This window comes from Ailuropoda melanoleuca, chromosome 12, assembly GCF_002007445.2.
Source record: "Ailuropoda melanoleuca isolate Jingjing chromosome 12, ASM200744v2, whole genome shotgun sequence".
NCBI classification, from domain to species: Eukaryota; Metazoa; Chordata; class Mammalia; order Carnivora; family Ursidae; genus Ailuropoda; species Ailuropoda melanoleuca.
In genome coordinates this window covers 38,262,352-38,278,395 of record NC_048229.1, presented here as the reverse complement: position 1 = coordinate 38,278,395, position 16,044 = coordinate 38,262,352, and the positions used below count along the sequence as shown (strand labels likewise).

Here is a 16,044-nt window from a genome sequence, read left to right as displayed (position 1 = left end):
AAAAACTACTGGGTAAGAGAAAGCACTACAAAGGTAAAAGGCAAGGGACAGTCTGGGAAAAGATAACAAAAACACACATTATAGAAAAATGGTTAATGCTCAATACATAAAGAAGTTCTACAAGTCGATAAGAAAAAGACAAATAACCTTACCTCAAAGAACAGGTTAAAAAATATGAGCAGGTAATTCACGCAAGAGAAAAACTGAATGGTTCATTCACTTCTGGAAAAATGCTCAGTCTTACTAGGCAAACTAAAACAATTTCAAGAGCATTTCTCTTCCATTATACTGGCAAAAAATTATCAAGGGCAATATCCCAAACTTAAGTTGGAGACTATCAAGAGAATAAGGAAACAGAAAATCTCAGACATTGTTAGTAGAGGTATAAACTGATTCTACCACTTTCAAGAACAGCTTGAGTATCTAGTAAAATAAGGTGTGCACTCCTAAGCTCCAGCAATTTTATTACTACGTACAAATCCTTGACAAACTCTAATACGCATGTACATGGAAACATACCCTGCTACTATAGGAGACAGCAAAGAACAGAAACAATCTAAATGGCCATCAGTAGTAGGGGAAGAGTTAAATAAAATGTGGCGAATTTGAAACATGAAACTATATAGCAGTTTAAAAAAATGGAACTATATTACATAACAGATTTACCAAGGACAAATCTCAGAAAAATGTTGAGTAATACAAGCAAGTTGCAGAACAAAATGTAAAGAATACTACCTCTGAAAAAAATAAAAACACTTTTTTAAATGGATGCATAAATGTTTACAAAAGATGTTTAAAAAATGAACTGGAGGGGGGCGCCTGGGTGGCACAGCGGTTAAGCGTCTGCCTTCGGCTCAGGGCGTGATCCCGGCGTTACGGGATCGAGCCCCACGTCAGGCTCCTCTGCTGGGAGCCTGCTTCTTCCTCTCCCACTCCCCCTGCTTGTGTTCCCTCTCTCACTGACTGTCTCTATCTCTGTCAAATAAATAAATAAAATCTTTAAAAAAAAAAATGAACTGGAGGGGCATATGATGAATTTATGACTGATGACTGTTGTTGCTTCTCAGAGCAAGAGGCAGATGGGGGAAAGTGAATTGAGAATGAGAAATAGAGAATTTGTGCTAAGATAGTTTATCTCTTTCATCAAAAAAATGAAAACATCAAAATATTAACAATGATCAATTCTGGGTGGTCGGCATTTGTTGTATCATTCCCTTTACTTTCCTATATTCTTAACTTTGTCAATAAAAAGAACAAAAGTATTTCTTGAAATAAAAACTTGATTCTCCATCCTGAAAGAGAACACATGTGCCAGGAAAGAGTGATCTAAAATGGTCAAGACTGAGACGTACTCTAACAAAATAACTTTAAAATTAAAGAACCTACTAGGAGACCAGAACAAAATGCAAAGCTAATTATACATAAAGGAAAATATCAAGCTGGCATCACACTTCTTCATAACACTATTCAACATTAATACTATACTACAATAAACTTAGGGAAAGAACAGCCAATTATGAACGAGGTAGACTTGGGGGGACATTATTTGTGTGAACTCTTTGTGAGGAAACTGCTAGAGGACAAACTTCAGCCAACTAAGATATATCTAGAGAAATTTCAGCAAAAGGAAATTTTGGAAAACCCTAAATATATTTGACTATAGAATGAAGATGAAATGAAAGGTTGGGATAAATGTGACAGTACAGCACGTAAATATAATATGCCTTGACAACATAAAAAGCGTACAACTAACAAATTTGGGAAGAGAAGGTGGGAGGTGAAACAAGCCTACTTACTGACTCATCTGTAATAAGTAAAAAATCAAAGGCTAGTTTTTAAAGCCAACTAATCAAGTAATAGAAGGAATAAATATTGTCTACAGAAACAGAGCACTAGAACAAAAGAAAAATGTTCCTAGTTATTACAAAACTATAGTATTAAATGACCAAAATAAAAGGCTAGGTAAATAGGTAAGTGAAAGTCTTTTTTAAGAACTATAAAAATCAGAAAATGTCATATAAAACAATATACAGAATTAAGCCCAAACATATCAAAAATGTACTTGGACTTTCACCTATTAACTTGAAAAATGATATTCAGATTGGTTCACAGAGCAAAACTCAATTCTATACTGCATATAAATACCACATTTAAAATAAAGTGATTTTTAAAAATTGAAAATAAAAGGATGAAGAAAGAGCTTTAAAAAAGCAGAAAAAGGCTAGAAACAGATGATCCCCTAGGGCATTCACAAATAAGGCAGGCTGCTGACATCTTGATTTTAGTCCTATAAGAGCCACTTTCCAACTGTTGACCTCTAGAGCTATAAGATGATAAATTCACGTTGTTTTCAGCCAGTAAATCTGTGGTAATTTGTTACAGTAGCAATAAAAACCTAATATAGGAAGCAGTCTGCTACAACCTTTCTGGAAGGAAATTGGCAATCGCTAACAAAACTACATATGCACTTACTCAGCAATCCTACATCCAAGAATCTATCCTAAAAATACACCCTCGACAATATGAAAAAACATACACACAAGGTTACTACTGAAGCACTGGTCCTAATTGTAAAATAGTGCAAACATCCTAAAAGTCCACATGTCAAAGAGTGGTTGAATAAATTACCATAACATCCAGATAATGGAGTAATTTGCAGCTATTAAAAAAAATGAGGAAGATCCCCATGACTAATATGGAGTGTATTTACAGCTAAGTGAAAAAAGCAAAATGCAAAGAGTACCTATGGTACGCTACTCTTTATGTAGCATACAAGGAGATAAAAGAAACTGCGTATATGTCGGCTCATTTGTACAAAAGAAACATAAAAAGGACAAACCCGAAAATAAAGAGATTGGTATTCTATAGGAAGTGGGTAAGAAAGGGGTAGGAAGAAATTAGGGAACATAAATAGGATAGTGGGGATGAGGAGAAACTAACACATTTCTGAGGATATATTTTTCTATAGCTTTGATTCTTAAAAGCATAGTAATGTTTCAGATACAAAAATAAATAAATAATTAAAACCAACCAAGACGTAGTAGGAACCCAAAATAGAATACAAGTAGTAACAAATCAACCTAAAAGAGCTAATGTAGGTAACTTTGGAAAATAATATTTTGACTGAATACTGCAAGACTATAAACAAAAAGAACCATATACAAAAAATGTAATCCAGTTAGTAAATATGTTTCTCACAGAGGAATAGTTTGGAAATTCTGAAACTATTTAATGGGTATACTAAAACGGAGCACATAAGTAAATACATTGTTTCTCATTGTCAGAAAAAGAAATTACAGATAAGTAAAGGAGAAAGGCTAAAATAAACCCTGTAGAGTAGGACTATAATCAAGATATTAAAATAAACTGATAATATATAAAAAGACAGAGGCAGAAATAAATATAGAAATGTGAGTATACCTGTATGTATTGCTATACATACATATATTTTCCAGCTCCATCTGCTGTGAGGGCCTAGGAACAACGACATCCTGGTAGCAATGAGCACACAAAGCACCCAGACCTTGGTTTCCAAACGTCATTTCCCAATAAAAGGAACCATAGCTCCTAGGAGGAACAGTTGATTCAAGGCTAGGGCAAGGAAAACAAGATGAACCTGGAATACCTGGAACCAGGAAGGAAGGAAGTGCTCAAAAATGGATGGGGGCATGTTAAAAGGTCAAAGAAACCAACTGGAAGGAGATCCTGATGGTCAAAGCCAGAAGAATTTGAGCAAAAAATGATTCATTGGATTTACCTCACCCAGGAAAAATTAAATCCATGATTTATAAAGAAGTAATTGAATATATAAATAAATAGTAGATAAGGAAGAGCCCTTCTCTATAGGACAATCCTAACTAATGTACATAAAGACAGGAGGGAAATGGAAAAATCAACATTAGGCCAACACCACATTAACAACTGTTGCAGACAAGACCCAATGGGCCAATGGATGCTAAAATCAATAGGAAAAAGTTTCAGAAGAAACTGAATAGTCTCAAAGTATCTCTCCCAAGATATTTATTAATTACAAATAGAAAAACAGTAACTTTACAATGGAGAAACCAGGGAGACACCACCTTTACAAGTGATCAAAGTTATCATCTGCAATAAGCCATATCAATATTATGAATTCTTTGGTATGTTGCACTGAGAGAACATAACATTATTTCTGTGGCACTCTTTCCAAAAATGCATTACTTCAATCTAATCACGACAAAACATCCGATAAATCCAAATTGGGCGCAAGCAGATGTAATGAGCCATTTTTCCAGAGACAAGCATGTCTGAAGACACTGGGAAAGATTTCTCTAAGACAATAAAATCAACAGATTACCTTAATGTGTCTGAGTGTTAAGAGATTTAGACAATAGATGGGGAGTTGGGAATTGAGTTAGGAATATGTATATAGAAAACTAAGGGAAAAAACAAACACCACCACCCCCCAAATTATTAACTCCAGGAAAAATAAAAAGTCATATAGAAAAAGTAATCTTGGTATATACACAGCATGTGTATATAGCACTTAATAGCCATAATACTGTAAACACTGAACAGTGATTCAATCAAAATTATGATACCAGTGAGATGGGCAGATAGGAAGTGTGTGTGTGTGTGCACGTACATGTGTGCACCTGCACACACACACATATTTTGATTCAGGTTAAGTACTAAATTCTTATTTTCTTAAAGATACTGAATGAAGACTAAACCTGGAAAAACTATTAAGAAATAGCAACATACACATATTTGTTAAAGAAATAAAGGAAACATCAAAAAAAGCTGCAAAAGCAAAGAAAGTCAACCCCTCAAAGGAGAGGGAAATTGAGGAGGAGGACAAGAGACTGCCTTTTTAAGTGAATAAGCCTTGTAAAACTACTTGACTCTTTAAACAATGTGCATGCATAACTTTGATAATAACTTTGATAAAACTCTAAAATGTAATCTGGAAATGTATACATTTCTGACCCTAAAAGGGTAAGAAGGGTTGGGAAGGACTGAGATTCGGGTTATATGCAAAAGAATCACAAGTGTATAATTTGATAGAAATAGGGAGAAACCCACCCCCGCTAAGCCCAGGGCATCCTCCTCAAGTGCAGGGCAGCCTTCTCATGACCTCTTGGCCTGCCACCCTACAACAGCCCTCCTTGCCCAGTTCCCTGTCACTCACCAGCGTACTGACCATCTGACATCTCTTTTTCCACCATCCAAGGTTCCTTCCCTTGCTCCAATAAGGAGATCATGTTGGGCTTAGAAATGGAGAGTCCTGTTTACAGGAGAAGAAAAATGAGAGCAAGAAAGAGACAAACAGGGAGACAATCAACTTGCTATAGCCTTTCTAGGACTCAATCTCAATCTCTTATTCATTAGGCAAGAAAAGAAATCAGAGGAAGGGCCGGAGAATGGAATGATGCTTGTATGAAGGATGAAGATGAAGCTTCTTCCATAGCAGTGATTCTCAAAGTGCTAGACCAGGAGCACCACTGCCTAGGAACTTACTAGAAATGCAAATTCTTGGGCCCCAACCCAGACCTACTGAATCAGAAACCACAGTCGTTCTCAAACCTTAATGGGCATCAGAATCCTTTGGAGGGCTCACTAAAACCCAGACTCCTGGGCATATTCCCAGAGTTTCTGATTCTGTAGGTCTAGAGTGGGACCCCATAATTTGCAATTTAACAAATTTCGACCTCATTCTACAGCAATGGGAACTACTCATTTGTAACTCTTTGAAACTACTTCAAATTATTTCCTGGGAATAGGAAGTAGAAATTCAGCTAAGCACTTAAGATGACCTAGATATTCCCAATGGAGGAGGCAAAAACACCTCAGAGGGAAGATTCTGAATTATGGGGGAGACATCCTTACCAAGCCATACCAAGTTCCTGTAGTTCTCCAACATGACATCTCTGTATAAATCCTTCTGAGACGTGTCCAGCCATTCCCATTCCTCTTGGGAAAAATCTAGAGCCACATCTCTGAAGGTCACCAGACCCTGAAATTAAAAAAAAAAAAAAAAAAAAAATTTTTTTTTTTCCCAAGTGCNAGTGCTCCCATATGGTCCTAGCAGAAAAGATGAAATTCTGCCAGAGTTCAAAGCTCTGTGTGGCCTGAGGAAAATAATTATCGAGGAGCAAGTACATGCCCATGTTTGCCAAATATTTTGAGAGAAAGAGAAATATTAGAAACAGATTCACTCCTTGAAAATTTTGAAATAATGAAGTATATGTGAAGTGATTTAGGTAGAATTTTCATTAAAAGGTTATATGAAAAATCTGGAAAAAAACTTTAAGGCCAAAAAATAAGTTTAGGGGCACCTGGGTCTCAATGGGTTGAGCATCTGACTCTTGATTTTGGCTCAGGTCATGGGATCAAGCCCCATGTAGGGCTCCACGCTCAGTGGGGAGTCTGCTACTCTCCCTTTCCTTCTCCCTCTCCCTGCTCATGCTCTCTCTCTCTCTAAAGCAAATAAAATAAAATCTTTTTAAAAATAAAATAAAGGGGTGCCTGGGTGGCTCAGTCTGGTTAAGCATCTGCCTTCGGCCCAGGTCATGATCCCAGGATCCTGGGATCGAGCCCCGCAATGGGCTCCCTGCTCAGTGGGGAGCCTGCTTCTCCCTCTCCCTCTGCCTGCCACTCCCCCTGCTTGTGTGCTCTCTCCCTCTTGCTCTCTCTCTGTCAAATAAATACATAAAATCTTTTAAAATAATTAAATAAATAAACAGTTTAGCCTATACCACTTAACCATAAGCTGTTTGAAGGGAAGGATATCTATTTTACAAGTTCATGAATTATCTGGTGTCTGTATAAAACCTGTCATGCTGTAACAGTAAATATTTGCCACTTAGTGAATAAATGGTAAAATTTCCTCTAATAGATCCATGGGAAGGAAGAGTACTCAATGCTTAAAATGGCAGAGTTCCATTTTGCAGAATATGGTCTCATTTTTTATTAAAAATCATGAAACATCTATCAGTGCAGAGAACAGCTCTAGTGCCAAGATCTCAGATGCTGCCACAAGCCAACCTGCAAGTGACTTCTTCTAAACACAGTGTCTTCAGGTCTGCTATGTTAACTCTTTTTTGAGCATTGGTCTATTTAGTTTTCTACTTTTTGAGCTAGATTTTCTATTTACCTAGAGAGTAATCTCTTCTGCTCGTGCTTTCAAATTAAAAGTATACTGCTGTTCATCAAATCGCAAAAAAAAAAGACAAATATGGTTATTCTACATAGCAGAAATACAGATGAATGTGGCTAGAGAAAAAACCTCACACAGCCACATACTGTTATATAACTTTCGTGTGCCCCTCTACACTTCTCTGTGTCCTGGGAGGGTGACCTGTATTAACTGCATTAATAGACTCCCTTGCCTGACCCCATTTTCAGTTGGTTTCAGCCACATGCAAGAGATGGGAGGGAGGCAAATGAAGCCCCTGGCACCCTCCGTGCAGCACCACCCTGTGTGGTCTCTGTCCTTTCATCATAGGTCACAATGCCTGTCAGAGGTCTTTCCCACTCAGATCTCTCTCTCTGTCTAGGTTCAGGCCTAAGTTTTGCTGTTATGAGTCCCAAGGTATAGCACTATCCTTTCATAACTTGTAAAAAGTCCCCTCTGGAGTTTCTTGCCAGAACCCTGACTGATAAACATGTTGATTCAGATTCCACAAAAGCAGCACTACACTGCCCTAATAAATTCACTTTCCTGTTCTCCCATGACCATTTCATAGATTCTGTCTCTCTCAAAATACCACCAATTCCTTCCCTGTTCTCAATTTGAACTTCCTCATCTTCTTGCTCACCACAGGTCCTTGCTGAACTGTATCTATACTCATATATTCTGTCTTCCCTCTGTTACTATGCATAAAACTCCAGGCTCCATTCCCTCCACTTGTCCACACAAAGACATTGTTACCTCTCTCCCATGTAATTATCGGGGCGATCAGTATTTTCTCACTTTCCTAGATTATTTCTATCAGTATATAAACTGATGCAATAACTTTCATCTTATAGACAGATAAATTCCCTTCCATAATCTCACTGTAGTTATTGTCCCATTTCTCTACTCCTCAAAAACAAAATTCTTCCAGAATTGTTTAAATCAGCAATGTCCAATAGAAATACAATGTAAGCCACATATTAAAATTTTTCAGTAGCTACATTTAAAAAGTAAACAGATTTAATGATGAAAACAAAATAAGAGTTGCTATTATTTATTGACCAATGACTACATGCCAGACACCCTAATGAGCATTTTACAGATATTATCTTAATCTCATTGTAAAACTTGTTTAAAAAAGAAGTAAAAAAGTAGGAAAAAAGTATGAAACCCATTTTAGAGATGTTTAAGCCCAAATGTCATGCTTAATCACTAGGTTATATTGCAAAAAGGAAAAAAAAGTAAGTAAAAATAAGTAAATTTGGGGGCGCCTGGGTGGCTCAGTCGGTTGTGTCTGCCTTCGGCTCAGGTCATGATCCCAGTGTCCTGGGATCGAGCCCCAAGTCAGGCTCCCTGCTCTGCTTCTCCCTCTCCCTGCTCTTGTGCTCTTGCTCTCTCTCTCTCTCCCTCTAAATAAATAAGTAAAATCTGAAAGAAAAAAAAAAAAAGAGAAGCAAATGTAATAATATATTTAACCCATTATATCTAAAATGTTATTTCAACATGTACTCAATATAAAAATTATTAATGAGACACTTTACATTCTTTTTTGTACTGAATCTTCAAAATCTGGTATATATTTTATAGTTACAGCACATCTTAATTCAGAGAGTCTTAGGTGGCTACTGGGTACATTATTGAACAGCACAGACCTAGACTCTATATTCTTACCCTTCGGGTCCACTATTCCCTTGTGACCCCACTGCAACACTTTCATCCCAACCACTCTATCAAGTAGCTTTTGTCAAGAATATCTGTAGCTTCCATGTTACCAAATCCAATGGTCAGTTCTCAGTCTTCATCTTACTCTCTCTCCGAAGAATTTAATTCAGTTGATCATACCCTCTATGAAACACTCTGTGCTCCTGACTTCCAGGACCCATACTCTTCTGGTTTTCCTTCTACATCAGTCCTTCTCAGTCTCTTTTGCTGGTTCCTCCTCTTCCTGTTAGCCTCCAGATAAGAATACTCAAAATTCAGCCCTTGGGCATCTTTCCTATCTACACTCACAATCCTACCCTCAAGATAATCCCTATCCTGTCCTATAGCTTTAAATACACTAATGATTCTCAAATTCACACCTCCAATCCTGACTCCAGGTATATGATCAATATTTCACTTGGATATCCAACAGGTCTCTCAAGCTTAATAGATCAAAAACTAAATTCTTGTTCCCATCTCATCATCCTGCCCCGTCTTTCCATCTCAGTAAATGGTAAGGTCATTTGTACAGTTGCCCAGGTCAAAATCTTTGTAGGTATCTTTGACTTTCTTTCTCTCACACTCCACAACCAGTCCGTGGCCAAATCCCATATTTTCTATCTCCAACATATACCCCAAATCCCCCCAGCTCCAATGCCACCACCGCAGCCCAGGCAGCTATCACCTTCCACCTGGATTACTATAGTAGTCTCCTGACTGATCTCCCTGCTCCACCCTTACTTCCTTTCTATTTTCCTTTTAAAATAGAAATCAAATTAAATCACAAACATTGCAGTGACTGTCTTTCACCCTGAGAACAAAACTCAAAGTTCTGGTCATGAGTGTCAAGGGCCCACATAACTTGTTCCCCAGCTCCTCCTCTGATCTCATAGCGCTCATTTCCCTCTGAGGATACTGGCTCAATGATATTCCTAGAATACATCAGACATGTTCCCACCACAGTAACTTCATATTTGTTATTCCTTCTCTTTTTTTTTTTTAAAGAATTTATTTATTTATTTATTTATTTGACAGAGCAAGCATAAGCAGGGAGAAAGGCAAAGGGAGAAGAAGAAGCAGGTTCCCCACTGAGCAGGGAGCCCAACCTGGGGCTTAACCGACTGCACCACTCAGGTGCCCCTTCCTTTTCCTTTTAAAGCTCTTCTCCAGATCTTCACAAAACCTCCTTCCCACTTTCACTGAGGCTCTTCTTTGCTTAAATGTTGCTTCCTCAGAGAGGCCATCCTGGATCTCCCTATTTAATAGGGCACTCAATAATCACACCTCTGTCCTTTATTTCACTTGCACTGATCTCCAGCACAAGTCATGATCCATCTAAAGAGGATAGTTCTTTTCTATCACATATTTGAGCACAGCGCTGAGAAAAAAAGATAGTAAATGATTTGTAGAGAGATCATTTGCAGTAGTTAAGAGAGAGAAGTAGTGAGAGTGCTCATTGGGCTATTTCTGACTCTCTGAAGTCCCAAAGTCCCAAAAAATGAGGTGGAATTTCTGGAAACAAAATGAAAACATCAGCTTACCTGGGACATGGCTTTACAAAGTCCAACAGCCATTCTTCTTTCCTTCTTCAATCTTCTCTTTTGGAGAACAGTATCCTTAGAAGGGAGAATTAAAGGGGAAAAAAATGGCAGACCAGCCCTACGTTGCTGACCTAAGATTCACAAAGATACAACTCTTGACCCTTTAAGGTCTCCACAGCCTCCTTACATGGGCCACCCCTACCCCCTTTCAAGATCTGAGAAAAAGGCCAGAACTGAATTTAACCACTGAAGTCCCGACTGATATTAAGAACATGTAGCCTAAACTCAACAAAATCTAAATGGCCCCTGGCTGCCCCTTAGACTTCATTTCCTACCTTCATTCCCCTTGGCTCATTCCACTCCAGGCACACGGGTTTTCTCACAGTTAATCAAACACTGTGCATACTGCTTCTTCAAGGCTGTTGCCTTTGCTTTTCCTTCTTCCTGGACATGGCTCACTCCCTCTCTTCATTCCTGCTTGTGCTCAGTTGTCACCACATTTAGATAGAGATATCTAAAGAGAACCTCCCTTCTCTTTTCCCTTACCCTGATTTATTTTTCTTCTTAGCATTTGACACCACTTGACATGTTTTCTTCTCTTTATTGTTGTTTCCCCAAACAATAGCATAGGATCTAATAGAACTAGGATTCGTTTGGTTCACTGGTGTATCTCTGGTGTTAGAATAATGCCAGAGCCTTTGCAGGTGCTCAAAAAATATTTGCAAAATGAATAAATAAATCTTGTTGTGCCTCCTGTAATACTAACATATACATGTTGTATATGTCATTATCTTACTTAATCTTCACAAAACTTCAAAGATAAGTATTATTATCCCCATCTTACCAACAAGTAAAATTGAGGTTCAAAAAGCTTAAATAACTAACTCAGTCATAAGAGTAAAACTGCAGTGAGACTCAAAAACTGGTCCTCTTTCAAGAGCCTACAATGTCTGAATGAAATAGTTAACATAACCTGGGGAATCAACGCTATATATTTACTAGAGAAGCACCTTCAGAGCTGGCAGATATTACCTGTATTACTTCACGGGAATACAGCTTGAGGCAGGCATTGCTCATTTTTAATACAAACCAATAACAAATTGCACAGTCCCCTCAGAGCCAACGTTTCTTCATTCTGAAAATGAGCATAGTTGTGTTTGACCTAGAATTTAGGATACACGACCCCCTAATTCTGGACTACTCTGCACCAGCCAACTCAGGGTCTAAGAAATTTATTTTGTTAGCGCAACACAGCTTCAAATTGTCCATAAAAGCCTTTGCAACCTCAGAGGAGAATCAACGAAGTATTCTCCGCATCTGGGAGCCCCTACATAGCATCTGCATAAAAGAAATGTCTTTTAAATTTCTGTTTGCAAATAGCTGGGTATCACTTGGGCAATATTTTTGAGATGAACATCAGTCTCTGAAAGAAGCTGATTTTAAAGGTTTTGGTTTTATATAACTCCCCGGGCACATGCTGACCCTCCACTCCTTCACTCATTAGCTACATGACCTTGGGCAAGTTACTCCAGCTCTCAGAACATTTCTTTCCTCACTGTCAAGACTGCATGAGCCAATTCCTGGCATAGAGAAGTGCTGCCCTTGTTCCTGCCTACATTTTATATACACATTTGTAAAGGAAGTGAGAACATTTTTCTTTATTAACTGGGAAAGTCAGAACCAAAATTTAGCTCACTTGGTACATAAGAAAAAGAGCCATGGATCAGCCTCTCTGAGCACCACACATGGAAGAGTTTTGACAAAGATAAAGCTAAAATCTCAAACTCCATAGCCTAAGGAGAGAAAGACTGGGTTTTCAGACTGAGATTTCCTCCCCCAGAGGCAGTCAATTTGAGGATGATCTCACTGCAATGTCTTTAGACTGGGTCCTGTGACTCACAAGGGGAATGAAGGAAGAGGATCCCATATCCTAGAGGTTCCTAGTCCAAATCAGGGACAATCTTCTCCAAAACCCTTAGAACCCTGGGTCCCCATTTTTCACTCTCACAACATGGAAAAGATCAAGAGAGTTTGGTGACTAAAAGCAAGGACTCTGGAGCCAAAATGCCTAGGTTCAAGACCCGTTCTGTCGCTGTCTGAACCTGGGCAAGTAATTTTAATCTGTGCCCACAATCACACACTGGGTCCCACACAATCAAGCTTTCCATCTCACATACTCATACAAATTCTCATCCAGTCACACACATACACTATCCGTGGTCAAAAAAGCTAACCTGTGATGTCAAACACCTATGCAGTGGCATTAACACAAAGATAGATGACACACAATTACTCAGAGAGACAGTCCACGCAATCGCACACACAGTGACATACTACATAAGATCACACATCCTGTCATCATTACTCATACAAATTCATACCTGCATAGAGAAGATGGACACAGGTACACAATCACACCTGCTGTCACAAACACTGTTATATCCACAGAGACAAGTGATCAAACATAATCACACACATTCACACAGCGACACACACAATGTCACACCCGCATCTCTCACAAACCCATATACAGTAACAATTATACCTGCAGAAAACAGACACACACAGTTTTGTACGTGAGACACAGAGTTGCACATAAGCACACACGCGGTGACAGACAAGATTACATTCTGTCACACGGCGGCCTCTCACATAGTTATACGTAACCCCAGAGGCACCCACCCTGGTCCCATCCCTGTCCCTGCCGGTCCACCCCAAGCCCGGCCCTGACCCCCGGCTCCCGCGCTCAGCCAGGCCCAACTCACCTCCCCGCGGCGCCGCGGGTTCTGGAAACCCGCCCAGCGACTCGAGACTCGCGACGTCCCCTCCCAGAATCCCCCGCGGGGTGAAGCTGAGCAGGGACTGAAGCGCGCGGGACCCCGAGCTCGGCTGGGGAAACATCCAACTGGACTGGACGCCGCTCCGCTTTTCCTTAAGACCCTGAGAACCACGAGTCCCAGAACGCTTTGCGCCGGGGCCGCCTTTGCTGAACTACATTTCCCAGAGGGCCCCAAGGCCCACCTCTACTCCGCGCCTGCGCACGCGGCCGCGGCAGAGGGTGTCTGAGGGGAGAGTTGTGTGCCTCCCTCTCCAGTCGTTCTCGGCCACTCAAGTGACCGTGGGTACCTGTTTGTGAGGAAACCGTGAAGCTCCGCGCGTCCGTGACTGTTACTGAATGCTCAGGTGTGGCGATCTGTGTGTGACCGTCGTTGCACGGTTTTGTGCCTGAGCACCCCGGGACAAAGCTGTCAGTGCAGTGAGCTTCTGTATTTAAAATCACGTCCCGTGATTGTGGGTCGTTGTGTGACGCCGAGAATGTGAGTGTGTGTGGATTTGTGAGAGGGGCTGTGGCTGACTTTGGGCGACCATTTCTTTGTGCTCTTACCCCAGAGATCGAAAGAGTTTACCTGTGACACGAGGTGGGGCTTTTTTGTTTCTGGGCTTGCCTTTAGTGTGGAGCCGATGGGAGAGGTTTCTTTGTGTGCCTGCCTTTGTGTGTGACTGTCTCCAGATCTAACTGTTCTCCCACCCCTATGCCATCCCTCACCTCCGGCCCTGGGCCGGGTCACTGTTACCTTCATTTTTATATCCTTTCTCTACTTGGACCTGATGTGGTATCACAGAAGGGTAATTAGATTTCGTTAGGAAGACGCTCCTTTGCACCAGAGCCCTTTATAATGTGATAGCCGGAGCTCTGGGGGTTCTCTTGGTGCTGCTTCCACCTTTTCACTTTACAACTTCACTTAGCGCCCAGCTTCAAGAAAACCTTCCACAGTCTGGAGGACAAGAATGTGAGCCCCTGCTTAATGTTTAAAAAAAAAAAAAAGCCATGTCTGAATGGTAAAGAGGTTTTAAAAAAGATTTTATTCAGGAAAAAAAATGGCAATGGGGGAGAAGAAACATCAGCTAGAACTGGGCTCAGTTCCAAATACATCAAGAACAAGTCGGGTTTAAAATATGGAAAGAGCAAGTTGGTGGGGGTGGGGGCAGTCTGTGGATGGAAAATTAAGAGGAGACATCAAGGGTAGGAGGAAATTCTTGCTAGACTGAATTCTTGCTGAGGGCAGTCCAGGGTGATCAGATATCGCCTGGATGGATCAGGAATTTAATTAGATATTAAGAGTAGTCAGATATCAAGGGCTCTGGCTAAACTGAGTTGACAGAATTCTTGCTAAAACTGGGTAATGCAAAGACAATCAGTGAAACCCAAAGATTGAAGCGTAGTGGTTGAGAAGAGGGTCCAGAGGAGCCTGACTAAAATTTGATCGAGGAGAAAGTATTTGACAGTTAAAATTCTGAGCAAAGCAGCATTCATCCCCATCCCCAGACCCTGGAAGATCTGGAAGGTGTACTGAAATCAAGATATTGTTAAGTAGGGGTGTGTGAAAATTAGGGGGAAGTTCTTGAAATGAGAACCAATTAATCCCTCAATCTACACACACACACACACACAGACACACACACTTCTAACAGCTAAAGCCAGAGAGTCTTGGACAAAAGGATTCTGGCTAATAGGGCTGAAGTGATTTGCTGTTTATTCTGTGAAATTGGGCACTGTTACTTTCAGAATAAGGCAAGCACTTTTTTCTTTAAGACCCTACAAATATTTAATAGTTGGGTCGATTTAATGGGGAAATGTACTAGGTAAGTGTTTTTGGATAAAAATTGTGGTTTGCTACCTGATCAGTACATCAAATAGTTCTTCCCTGGGTTTGATTATCAGTGTAGGTTGGAAATCGTCTTGTATATGTGCTGCCAAAGCAAGCACTAGAGATCACCTTGGACTTTTCATACTAAAATGCTAGAAATATAAGACACTCCCTTCTTCACTGGCACAGTGTACCTTCAGAGAAACTTTGAATGGTATGACTATCTCTTCAGTGTTGGTAATTAATCACAGAAAGACTTTTTGTCCTTTATTTATTTTCTTACCTCATACCACCAAGTCCAACACTGGTTTGAGTCTAGTCATCTCCAGTAGAACAGGACAGTAGTACTCAAGTTAGTGGTTGCACTGCTAAAACAAATTGTGGTAGGACTATGTCCATCAAGATCTAGTCAAAAAAGCAGAACTACGGGCGCTTGGATGGCTCAGTCATTAAGCGTCTGCCTTCAGCCTAGGTCATGATCCTAGGGTCCTGGGATCAAGCCCCGCATTGGGCGTCCTGCTCTGCTGGGAGCCTGCTTCTTCCTCTCCCACTCCCCCTGCTTCTGTTCCCTCTCTCGCTGTCTCTCTCTCTCTCTCTCTGTCAAATAAATGAAATCTTAAAAAAAAAGCAGAACTACACTGGCAATTTCAAGGAATATTTAATTACAGGAAATCGATTGTACAATGTTGAATGACTGAAAGGGCAAAAACCTCAAGAAACAGCTAATGCCATAAAGCTTGGGGAACAAAGGGCAAGGGATAGATTTACCAGAATCTAAGAGCTCTGAAGAAGAAGAAGTCTCAGCCTGGCTGTTAACGGGGTTTAGTAGTGTGGTGCTGGGAAAGCAAAAAGAATTTGCAGGCAAGCTCTAGCCCTCTTCTGCTGCTAGAGATACTGAACGTCCAGAAAATAGGAAGTGAGTTCCTTCTCCCTTTCTGCCTTCCAAACTCTCTTTAATGCCTCCATCGGCAAACTATAACAGTAGCAAGGGAGGCTG

General features: G+C 40.2%; 1 protein-coding gene across 7 annotated transcripts in view; it reads right to left on the bottom strand.

The window, feature by feature from the left end:
• The window catches only part of ZNF527 (zinc finger protein 527), a 35,540-nt gene extending 22,173 nt beyond the window's left edge, over positions 1-13,367 (bottom strand). The window contains exons 1-5 of one of the 7 annotated variants that reach the window (XM_034638311.1): positions 13,164-13,367; positions 10,734-11,533; positions 10,399-10,473; positions 5,869-5,995; positions 5,171-5,266 (exon numbers count right to left, since the gene is read on the bottom strand). In XM_034638311.1, coding sequence (XP_034494202.1) covers positions 5,171-5,266; positions 5,869-5,995; positions 10,399-10,473; positions 10,734-10,739 — 304 coding nt within the window. In that variant the 5' untranslated portion in view covers positions 10,740-11,533; positions 13,164-13,367. Of the gene's footprint in view, positions 1-5,170; positions 5,267-5,868; positions 5,996-10,398; positions 10,474-10,733; positions 11,534-13,163 lie in introns of those variants that run through there. The other 6 variants (XM_034638313.1, XM_011217905.3, XM_011217906.3 and 3 more) reach the window with 6 other exon arrangements.
• Between the last annotated feature and the right edge of the window lie 2,677 nt (positions 13,368-16,044).